The sequence below is a fragment of the Lipophrys pholis genome, assembly GCF_963383615.2.
Source record: "Lipophrys pholis genome assembly, chromosome: 6".
NCBI classification, from domain to species: Eukaryota; Metazoa; Chordata; class Actinopteri; order Blenniiformes; family Blenniidae; genus Lipophrys; species Lipophrys pholis.
This window is the reverse complement of record NC_137629.1, coordinates 18040156-18052813: the sequence shown is the minus strand read 5'-3', so window position 1 is coordinate 18052813 and position 12658 is coordinate 18040156. Positions and strand designations below refer to the sequence as shown.

Here is a 12658-nt window from a genome sequence, read left to right as displayed (position 1 = left end):
TATGATTTGCTGATAAATACAATTGTTGGAGTAGAACTTATCGTCTCATCTTCTATGTTGCTTTAAGATGTGTTTTTTCTGTTTCCTTTTCAATGTTATTCCCATCATATATGAGTCTGCGATTCCCACAGGGACATTTAGGAGAGGAGCAGTTTGTTGATTTTTGGTCATATTTCCAGTTGATTTTGTTGTTTATCGTATTTCCATAATTTTTTTTGTCCTCTTGACTTCTGCCCTACTGTCACCAGGTGAAAATAAACAGGGCTGTCAATCCAATAAAAATTACCACTTAATCACACTTTTCAATTCTATCATTTGAAAACACAGAGCATGAATCAACGATACATAAAAACCTGATTTATCGCTGTCGCTCACTCTTTAGTGATATGTGTACTGCGGACATGAACGTCATGATAAAGATAGATTTGTGATGTACCGGGCATCCATAATGGATATTGAAATATCTCCGTTTGGCTTTCATATGTAAAAGGAGCATATCGCACACTTTGTCTGTGATTACTGGCCTTGAAAAGAATCCATGAAAGCAGATCTTAACAGTGAGACTCCCTGTTCATTGAGTTTGAATTGCATCACCTGAGTGTATGTACAGGGCAACACACACACACACACACACACACACACACACACACACACACACACACACACACACACACACACACACACACACACACACACACACACACACACACACACACACACACACACACACACACACACACACACACAGCGTTATGTCAGCGCTAATCTCAGGTACCTTTTGTAGATTAACAATGCATTAAATCCAGCACAGTGCTCGGTGTGGTAACTGTAAACCGCTGCAGTGACACAAACGGTGCCCCAGGATATCTGTATAATAGATTTCAGGGCGATGTACACCACACTGTTACAGTTGTAGGCTCAGTGTAAGCACAATCTCGTCAGCATTCAGATATTTTTAGACCGGGTGCACATCCTTATGTGTTACAGTTGTGGATAACAGGTCCGTCCTCACCTCGATACTGAAGTAGCCCCTGTCCACGTAGTCCCCCAGGAAGAGGTAGCGTGTGTTGGCAGGAGAACCTCCCACTTCAAACAGCTTCATCAGGTCGAAGAATTGGCCGTGGATATCGCCACACACTGTAGGAAGCAACAACAAACCACAGTGTTGGGAGGATGGAGACGACAGTTTTCAGCTCCCACATGTTAACAACTCAGTTCACACATACGGGACCGTCTCTGCTTCAGTGGCTCCATATGGCCTGATTTGCATCTGCAGAGGTATATCTGTCCTGCCTGCTGATTTGGAAACATCACTTATCTGTGTGATGGAAAAAAGATGTTTAAATCTACTCGTCATGAAAATCTGCTCACACCATTCCGGGGGCTGTCTGAAGAAAACCAACTGTTCAGCTATTTTCAAGCAAAAGCACCGGATGGTTCCAGTTTCTCTAACATGAAGCTTTTCTTTGTTTGTTTGTTTGTTTTGGACTGTCACTTGGCCACAGAGCTGGCACACTCCTGGGTTCTCTGGAAAGTGTGAGCTGATTTTCTGTCATTTCAACAAATAATGTTCTCGTCATCGGTACATCTTCTATACTTGCTTTTTTTGAATTTAGACTAATGGGAAGATGGAACGTATCACTGATGACTTTGGACCAAATGTAAAGGGCAGTCATATCTTTGAGTTTGAAGAAACTACTCGTGAGTATCTACTACCATTTTAGGATCTACGCTCTTTACGGTCTTCCATTTTCCAGAAAAACACACGACATGTAAACATAAACAAAATGAATGTGAGGACTATCTCAGTGTGATGACAGTGTCTTATCAGATAGACTAAATGCTACCTACTAAAAGTCTGCCAGTGATATTGTTTAGATGGACGATCAAAGTGCCTCCAAGCATTTTGCGGTCACAGTGTGACTTAGGACGACTGATTTAAAGTCAAGACCAAAGATTTTGACACAATGCTCTGACGATTGCTTTCTTTCGTCTGGGACGGTCGAAAGTCTCCCAGTGCGTCGGGGCAATAAGAGCATCAACTTCTGCATGATGTTGATGGTTTGTTGTTCTGTTCCTGATGAAGCTGTTATAACTTGAAGTACAATTGTCTGTTCATAACTTACATGATTAACAAATTTATTCAATTTTTAAAATACTCATATTGTCTCGGTGATCATTGTTTTTATTGTGTTGCATGTGTTTCCCGCTGTTTTTCCTCAAAATTTGTTCCAAGTCACTTCCAGGAGTATCAGCCGGTACAACCTGAACTCTTTGTGTTTTGAATATTCTTCAGGACTGTCTGTCTGTATGATCTGCCAGCAAACGTCTAACCATCCTCCTCTCTCACCATCTGTCCGGGCTCTCCTTTCACTTCTCGTCCATGTCAGCGTTTCCCCTCTGTGGCCACTTCACCATGGCCATTTTGCATCTGTCTGGCCGACTCCGTCGATCTGTCATTTCATCAGCCTGCCATGTTAATGTCAAGTTTTTTTTGGTGCTCCTTGTAAGCATTGGCTTTAATTTGAAGTGGGAATTGGGAAATGCAAAATGGCCTGAGTTGAAATGGTTTATACCTGTCTGCCTCCTCCGACCTGTCTCAGCTTTCTTGTGACATCCTAAAAGCCTGTCAGTTCGGATTTCAGCCGTCCACAAATCCTGTCTCTCAAGCTCTTTTGCAATAGTCTGGTCTGGGAAATTCACCAGCCCACTCTTTCAGGTGTGTTTTCTGGGACAGGATCCGTGGACGGAGACGGACCTGGAAGCCAGGATCGATGTGTTGCTCCGGAGGAGCGAGCAGGTCAGAGAACCTCTGCTCTAAGCTGCTTATGATCCACTGTCTCTCCATCTGCCTGTCTATCCGTCCTCGTCCCCGGGGATCTGTACCTGTGAAAGCTGAGCGATGTTCCCACACCGCGTGGGCACGACGTCCCACACAGAATTATCTCATCGTTCGCGTTTGCATAAACGAACATACACACACACACACACACACACACACACACACACACACACACACACACACACACACACACACACACACACACACACACACACACACACACACACACACACACACACACACACACACACACACACACACACACACACACACACACACACACACACACACACACACACACACACACACACACACACACAAGGTGCATCTGCCGAGCGGTGTCAAGAGGTTGGGATTGTCTGAGTCTGCCCGCCTGCTTTTCTGTCTTCTTTGTCCTTGTCTCAGAAAGTTGTTGTTCATTTTGCTCTCCATCTATCTCCATCTTCTCCTCCCTCTCAGTCGCTCTCCTCTCTGTTGTACTCCTCCAGGGAAATGCATGCAGATATTACCGAAGCCATCGTCTGCTATTGTGAGGCGCGTATGTGCCAATTGGTTCTCTCAGTGAAGTGCGACCGAACAACAGTTCACATTAAAAGGGTGGCAGATACGTATGGCAGATTAATGAGTCCACGAATGGATTCTGATTAATACATAATTACTGATCTTTCTGCCTTTTGCTTCACAGCTCCGTGTGAACCTCACTATCTGCATGTCATTCAGGAGCACATTTGAATTAACATCTCACTTTCCATCCTGTTTTATTTATTTCTTGCCTGAATAGAAGCTGCCAATAAAAAGAACAGGACATTTAGAGTTTAAAATTAACATCAGACACTTGTTTGTTGAGAGAAAATTAATACCACCATATGTCAAATAAGGCTAATTCCCAAGAGGTTTAACTCTGCTTCTAACTGATGTTAGGCCTCATGCATAAAGAGATTTTGAGACAAATATTCTCACTATTTTTGCTGGTTTACGATTTATTCATACTCTACTGGTGACAACAGATGTCTGGGATTCAACAATCTTCTCTTATTTTCTCTGAGAAAGAAAAAAACAGCTTTGTCGAGTAGCCCAACTCTCACGCCAAGACAAGAGAGGCAGATTTTGTTTTCACAGCCCAAAAATACACATTCAGCTTTTACGTAATTCCGTTTGTATTATTACATATTTCAAAATGATCCGTGCCACGGTGATCTAGTAGTTCGAGGTAATGGTGGACTTGGAGGCTTTCCCACATGGAGTTTGCATGTTCTCCCTGTGCATGGGTTGTTATTATACGCTGCATTGGAATGAACGTCTGGAACTGAAACGTATTTTTCCAGGTGCACAGAGAAATGTTCTGTATTGCAATACAAAAAGAGAAGACTATCAATTAAAAAAAAAAAAATTTGTGTGATTAATTAAACTCAAAATGTAACCATCAATGCCCTAATGTGAGCAATCTGTCACTTTAAAGTCAGCACTGTTGCATTGGGAAGTCCAGCAATTGGCTTAAATTCTTCTGCTACAATTGCTTCTATCTGTTTAGGATTGTTTGTGTGCTTCAGGCCTTTTGAGCTGAATGTGTTTCATGCTTTTGCACTCATGATTGTGTTGACCACAAAACACAAGGATACCCTGAAACTCTTACAAGATTCTCAAGCCAACTCGTCTGGAGAAAAAATATTGCACCATGTTGTTCAAGGTCTGAATGGACTAACAGATCTTTGGTTTCTATGCTGTTGTGTTGGGCTTTTTTCCTTCTTACCGTCATTCTGGCAGCATCGTTCTGTCTCTCTTTGTCCTCTGCCAGTGTTTGGGCACACTGCACAGATATGTCTCTTGCGTATTGCAATGGTGGCATTGCTTCTGCTAATCTAATCAGTCTGATCAACCTGCTCAGTAAATCATGAAGTCTGAATGCACATCCCTACGTGATGTACATCTGGGGGTTGACTTGTCTTTTTCTAACTTTTCACAAAACACTCAAGTCAATTTGTGGAGCTTGTTGACTCTTCATCAGTGTACCATACCCGTGACTGGCGCCTCAATGTCCAACATGGTGCGCTCCTGGCGCAGGATGGCGGCGCCCTCATCGATGATGCGCAGGGCCACGGCCTCCTCGAGCCGGCCCTCCTTCGTGAGGTGAGCTTTGAGCAGGTCCACTCGCGGCCGGCCCTCGGCGTCGAACACCTCCTTCATGGTCAGCCGGTGGGCCAGGGGGAAGGGGACCGCTGAGGACGGAGAAGGGATGGACATGAGAAGTAGAGTCAACGGAGGAGGGAGGAAGAGCGTAAAATACAGCCGATATTTGGATCTCGAGACCGGGAGGAGTTGGAATGAAATTGAATAGGCGAGGTAATGAGAGGTTGAAGCAGGGAAAGAGAGAATGTTTGTTATAATGACGGACATGATTTATTGATATTTTCTGTATTTTCCAGCAGTTTTTAGGAGCCTCTGCTGAGTGTGTGTGTGCGTGTGTGTGCATGTGTGTGTGTGTGTGTGTGTAAGCAGGGGCTGCCAGTGTTAACAGGGCTGCCTGCCTCTGTTCTGCAGTAATGTCTTTCTTACATAATGAAGGCCCCCAGGGCGCTGCTGGAGAGGGGGTGGGGGGGTGGCTGACGACGAGGGTGATACAGCAAGAGAGCACAGCTGCACGTGAGGAGGCGCACACACACACACACACACACACACACACACACACACACACACACACACACACACACACACACACACACACACACACACACACACACACACACACACACACACACACACATACACACACACACAAAGTGTTCTTAACGAATGAGCACAAACTCAGTGGCAAGAAACAAAAGGCAGAGGTGCAGGGGCGCATGCGCACATCATGTATAGCACAATGGAGTTAGCACGCATGATCAAACGTGTGTATGTGCAGTGGTGTACACACACACACACACACACACACACATTCATGAAAGCTCATAAAAGGTATTGTTATTCAGGATCCACAGAGCCTGTTGGAGCCCCACCAGTGCTAACACAGATAATGGCCTAGATCACACACTAAAAACTAGGCCTGGCTCTCTCTCTCTCTCTCTCTCTCTCTCTCTCTCTCTCTCTCTCTCTCTCTCTCTCTCTCTCTCTCTCAAACTGTCTCTCTCTCACACACACGCACGCACACACACACACACACACACACACACACACACACACACACACACACACACACACACACACACACACACACACACACACACACACACCCTGTCACTTAGTCTCTGTTTTGCACTCTCTCCTCCGGTCCCTTCTCTTTCCTCCCTCTCTCGCTCGTCCTGTTGCTGTAACAGACAGCAGCCTCCTCGGCGAGCGTTCACACCAGCGTGCATCGTCTCTTTTTAATGTGATACTCACACTTTACTTTCCACAGTAAAGCTGGCTCATCAAAAACGTTTATGTAGCCCAATCTGAAACATCAGTGACATTTCGCCAACTCCAAATGAGCTGTCCTGAGGGGGGATGTTGGATAAATTTGTTACAATCAACGCTTTCTGTGTGATTACTGTGATTTTACTCACTATGAGTCCTTTATATGTGAAAATCAGCTAATGGAATAACTGATTATTTCAACATTTCGGGTTCCTCAATATCATGTGGCCCTCAGATTGAGCATCAGCTCAATACATTTGTGTCATTCATAGAAAAACACGAGGATTTCTTTCACCTTGTCAAGGGTCCCACTTGAGATGCCCATTCGCACTTAAAACACATCCCACATCATCTCAATTCAAAACAGAGTTTGAGGACACAGCTTCTCATTAGTGTGTAGGGGGAGAGTCTCAAGCTTCTCACTTGAGAGATGAGTGGTTGGTTTCCTTTATGACATGATAAGATATTCATATTAACAGTTATTGAGATGTACATTGAATAAAAAACATTATTGTTCTAGGTAGAGGCGTTTAATTTGAAATATCTATGAAATCTTGACACATTCAGTTCAAAAAATGTGTTTCGGTGGAGTTATTAATAGTTTTACACACAAATTATTTCTCATTACAAGTCAGCATTTCTTGCAAAGAAATTATTGGATGAAATAGAGGGTAAAATATTTTCAGAGCTGAAGTGTGAATAGTACAGATGAATAAAGTAAATATAACAGTGACAGTATGACAGTTGCAGGTTATATGAAGACCGGTAAGATTTATGCTTTTTATTGCTTATCCCAACAGCCCTCATTAATAACATAATATAACGTGAAAAACTTAACTTAAGCCATGTGGTACAAGCTCAGAGGGACATCTAACATCTGAGGGTACCTCCTCACTCTATAAGTGACAGCTCCCACCACACCCATGACTCTTTTCAACTTCTCCAGCTTGAACATAGCACATAAGCTCACCCTGAGACATCCCAGGACACCTCCAGCTGCCAGAGCAACGGGTCTGTTTTCCATCCATTGAGAGCAGTGGTCCTACATGTTAAGACCAGTTGTGCATTGCAAGTTGAGCCTGATTGATATTTAAAAAGGCACATGGACCTCGGGCCAACGAAGGAATTACTCACACATGTTGGCATTTGTGTGACTTCATATTAATTTATAAGAGGAAACAACAGGGCCCAGCTAGTAAGTGGTTAAACTTGTCCTTTGTTGGGCTGTAATATACTCTTCTGAATTACTGTGCTGACGCTCGTACGTGTGATTAAAACAGAAAGCAAAAACAAGAGGCTGGGATCCTCTTTTGTAGAGCGCACTCTCATAAACTTGACCTGTTTATGTATGTTTCTGGTAAATCCGAGGCCTTTACGATGCTCGGGCGTGTGAGTGCGAGAGAAAAAGAGCTGGAGCGACGGAGAAGGGCAGAAGTGAGAGGGACAGAGTGTGAAACTCGTAAATTGTGAGAGCGGTGTAAGTAGGGCAGGTATGAGAGTGGAAAGCAGCAGAGACACCGAGCTTAGGGGAGAGGAACTATACTTGGGAAAACTATACTTGGCAGTTGGGGAATAGAGAGGAGAAGTTCAGCACCGACACCATCAGATCACTTGATGGCCGCCCGTCTGAGGAGGGCACAATTCAAGGGAAACACTCGGTTATGGTCGAGAGGTTCACGCACAAGTATGATGGGACCATATCTGAATTTATAACCACTATTCTGAAAGATGTTTGTGAAACATGTTGAAAAATGAGAATTTGTGCTAACAAGTGTTGATTTATTAGCCCGCAGGCAACTACAGAAACAGAAGCAATGCACTCACAACCGTGGATTCAGCATGAAGTCTGGATGCTACATCCATTATTCACTAGTACAATTAATTATCTCATGGTTACCAGCTTGTGGGCTGTCATCTGATGGATCCAGCATGACTTAAGTCTGCAGCTGAATTTGATTTAGGAAACAAAGTGGAAAGTGACAGCAGCTCTTCTAGACCGAAGCACATGCAGGGCTGATCAGAGCTAAACGCGAACATCAATTTAGTATATAATCTTCGTGGGGAATTCACGAACAACAGCTGGAATCTGGTTCACTTTCTTACTAGGAAGAAAGAAAAACATAGGGGGAAGCACTGATTGCTACCATATTTCTGACTGTACAGGAGCTTCAAAAGGAAATCTAAATGTAACAGTGAAGTTCAGGCTAAAACAAAATGTAATGTCTTACACAACACAGCTGAAGTTATTTTCTTGAAGTGAAACGTTGAAAGGTTTATCATCTTATGTCTGCATCTGCTGCTCGTGGCTCTCTGTGATGACAAAAGATGTAAAAATGTACAAAATCCACAACAGCGGGAGGCTTTAAGGGTGAATGAGCGTGTTCAGACAGCAGGAAAGTTAGACATTTGGGTATTTGCTATGAATCCAATACTGGACAGAAAGTTATGAGAAGTTCTTTCTCTAATTTAAACTGACAACACAGTGTCTATTTGGTTGCGAGTTCGATTTCTAAGCAAGCTAACAAGGAAGTTTCTGTTCATCTCGTCCTGTAACCTTATAAGATATTAGCCGCAAAGTGATCAGTGATCAGTGAATTAAACATTTAATCATCATGCATTCTCTCGGGAAGGTATAAAACTGGTCAAAAGTGCATTTATTTCATTATTTATCATTTAAATAATTAACTATAAATAGTTAAATAATTAAACTTGGTTCCTTGCAAAGCTTCATTTCATGCCATTTGGTGCCGATGAGAAGAAAAGACTTGTTACAGCTTGTGCAGAACCAATCGCACCCACTGACGACTGAAAGCGTTGAGTCTTTTTGAGCGGTCTGCTGCAAGCAGCCTACAAAACAGTGGACGTGTGACACCCAGAGATCAAGACCAGGAGCTTCGCTGCTTCCTTTGCATCGTTGGTTCAGAAAGTCACCTCACCCACCCGAGCTACAAAACCCGTGGGTTACTTCTGATCATTGGCTGCACGCTGAACCAGTAGGCAGTGGCGTTATTATGTCAGGCTGCGATGCAATGTTGCTATAAGTAGTTTGAAATGGTCTTCAAATGCTTCATGCTGGACTTTAGCGAGGAGCTGGTAACAGTTTGTGTTGCCACATTCATCCTGCAGGGTTAAACAGTCCAGCGATGTCCTTCGGAGTGAGGAAATTTTGCTGTGTAGCATTCACACCACCGCTTGTCCATGAGATTAACCTCTCGCAGAGGCATGAAGGACCGCTCCTGTGTCTCAGAGAGGAGCTGCGTTAATGGCACCTCTTGTTGTAGGAGTAGCTTTTTCATTCACCTCAAAGTTAACTGTGTCAAAGACTGAACAACAAACCTTTTCATTCATGTAAACATCTAATGAGGTGAGTGAAGCTACAAATTGGTGATGACGCACAGTTAGTAAGCAGCACTTTTACCTGAGGGGGTCGGCGGACTGAAAGCAATTACTGGTTATTATCAGGCCTGCTGCCAAAAAGAGGAAGGCTGATACCTACAATATTGTACCTATGATGACCCCGGTAAAATAAGACACTCTTTTCAAGTTTATTTGTGTCTATGGGCTAACTGATCATTCATCTCTTTGTCTTTTGCAATTTCTCTCATTTTATCTTCCTGTAAAACAGCGTTTGATGGCTCTTGGACTTAAAGGTTTTTCTGATGGTCCATTTACATGTAGGAAAAACTGTGAGATTTCAATGTGTTCTGGGCCTTTTGTTTACATGTAAACAAAGCTACAAGTCACCCAAAAGAGATTATATCTGAAAACTGCACCCAAAGTGAAGATTTGGTAAAACTCTGTCTTTACGTTTGCATGTAGACACTCGGCGGAGGCGGAGTTTAACGTCACAATGTGCGGCAGAAGCATCATCGGCATCATAGGTCTGTGACTGGCGTTTTGAGTTTGGCTGCTGTGTTGACAATGGATGCTGTGAGAGCAGAGCTTGTTTTTTGTGCAAACGCTTTTGGCTTGTTTGCATTGACAATCACAAATGCTCTATTATGTGGAGGAGCAGAGGCTGTATGCTTCTCTTTACGTCGCCGCCGAGAGGTTTGTCATGCTCATAGCAGCTGTTAAGGTTTTTACACGTTTGTGTAAATCAAACATTTTTTGAAAACAATCTGGTTTGAACAATGTTCATTTTGAAAAGGAAGAAGGGGAAATATTAGTTTTTTGTAAATACTCAGCTATGTGTAAATGTGTCTGCATCCAATAGAAATGTTAGGATTTCTGAGTACCTGTGTATATCTTAAACACTTCCCTGATATTTTGAAGCATTCTATCAGATATATATGGTGATCCACTATCACCCCACACCGTTTCCCTGTTGGGTTTTAACATCCTGCGCACTCCATGAAAACACTGAGGATTAAAACAATGTTTGACCAAGTCTTACTAGCTTTAAGCCATAGGCAGACTTTTATGGCTTCAAAACACTTCACACAATATATTATGAGCACTACTGCATTGGTGGGCAATTCATGTTCCCCAAGAGAGCCACATGAAAAGGTAAAACTACTGTGGAGAGCCAAGACACAACTTTTATTCAGTTCTGCTCAAAATGAACCTATCTCTTGACAAATACAAGTACGTTATGTGTTTTGGTCGGCTGCTGTTTGCATTTTGCTGGTTTTATAAGATAATGCTGACGCAATGGAACAAAAAAGTGCTAAATTTATGTACATGTATTGCGTGCCTCCTATACAGTAATTTTCATGTATTCATAATTTCGTAGACAAAGCCACAATGACTGCATGTGGCCAATAGCCTGCGCTATTGTGTTAAGGTACTGAAGCATTAGTATTGCTCGTTGTTTGTGGATAATTACCTCAATGTACAAAGCTGTAAAGTGTTAAATCAAACCAATATTTGTCCTGAGAGTCTTCAAAAAGCATCATGACACTTGCAAACTGGCGAGGCGCTTGTCAGATAAGTTTTCCGAGTCGCTTCTGTCTCCTCATGTGATCCCAGTCTGGCTCTGTGGCGTTGAGATCAGGGCAGTGCGGGCCACACCATCTGCTGCAGGGCTCCTGCTTCTTCTAAACTCTATGACTGACTATAAGTTTGAGCATGTTGCCAAACTGAAAAATGAACGTGGGACTGTTCAGATGTCAGTTTTGTACGATGATATAATACATTTAGCTGATCAGTGTGAATGCTGCCTTTTTTTTGTGAGTTGCTTGAAAAAATATAAAATGATGACTCGTTTAGAAATACAAATAGACCCTAAAGTAATGAGACAAAAGCATAATCATTCATTTCCAGACTCCATAAACTAAGAGTTAACCTCAATACTAAAAACTAGAAATGCTCATTTTCTACCTGTAGTCCAAATATCAATTAGGATTCTCTTGTCCATTTTGAGTGGCATGAAAACCAAATGTTTTGGCTCCAGAACATCTTGTTAAAGGGCTGCAGTTGAAAACTAGCCAGCTGGCTAACGCTGGCACATTAATATGTATGCGTGCTGTCCTCATAAATATATCAATGAAATGCTGGATCGGGAAAAAAACAAATAGTGTCGGAGTGAGTCGTACGTCGTTTCTCCGACAGATCTCAGCGGTGTAAAGCTTGACATACCGTGAGCACAGACCACAGATGCCACACTGCTCGAGTAAAGTGGAGGTTGGTAGTACTTCTCTCAAACACTGCTGAGAGGCATTTTAACACTTTGTGACACTGCCAAGTGTTTTAACCTTGGGAGGAAACCTGCCTCCAGAGTGACAGTCTGAGCACACACCACAAACACGCTGAACTGAAGATATTCATCCAGGACTGTCCTCGTCTGGGAGGTCAAACGGACCAAAAGCCGTAAGAAGACCTAAGAGGTGAAAGCGTTTTTAGCTTCTTCCCTAATGTACTTTGTACTGTTTTTGTCTCCTGGCCCACTCTCCACAGCTGAACTCCCCGGTGTGGAATTTATTAAGCGCCAGACCTGCCAGCTCAGCCAAAAATCTCCACATCACAGAGAGCATGGGGGGGGGGAGCCTGAGAGAAAATCTATGACACAGCTTTCAACCAAATCTCCTAAATTTGTTTGGGCTGGCCTAATAGCCTAACTGGAGCAGAATCTGATCGGAATCACGTTGTTATTGTGCGCGTCAGCGCTAATGGCTAAAGTTAATTATGGGGGGATATTTCATCAGTTTTAATAACACAGGGACGCCATCAGCGGGGAGGCGCAGGATGCAGGAAGTGACAGCGAGCGAGAACAGACAGATTGCCGGAATGACGGTAGAAGTCACCCATGATCCATCTGTCCTCATTTGTATCTTTCCTCCAAATGTTGTAAAATACGACTAAAGAGGCAGATGATCAACACAAACTTCTGCCTCTTAATCAAATGAACGTCAGGCCCTTAGAAGAGAGTACAAGCGCAGAAGAGGACATGCTAAAATGGTGTTTCCTCCATGATTAGAGCAT

The 12658-nt window shown here is 43.2% G+C and overlaps 1 protein-coding gene across 1 annotated transcript in view; it reads right to left on the bottom strand.

Moving 5' to 3' along the window:
- Nucleotides 1-12658, bottom strand: part of ppp3cb (protein phosphatase 3, catalytic subunit, beta isozyme) — a 39970-nt gene that overhangs the window by 21605 nt on the left and 5707 nt on the right. Inside the window, 2 exon segments of the mRNA XM_080465366.1 lie at nucleotides 1013-1137; nucleotides 4858-5058. Coding sequence (XP_080321492.1) covers nucleotides 1013-1137; nucleotides 4858-5058 — 326 coding nt within the window.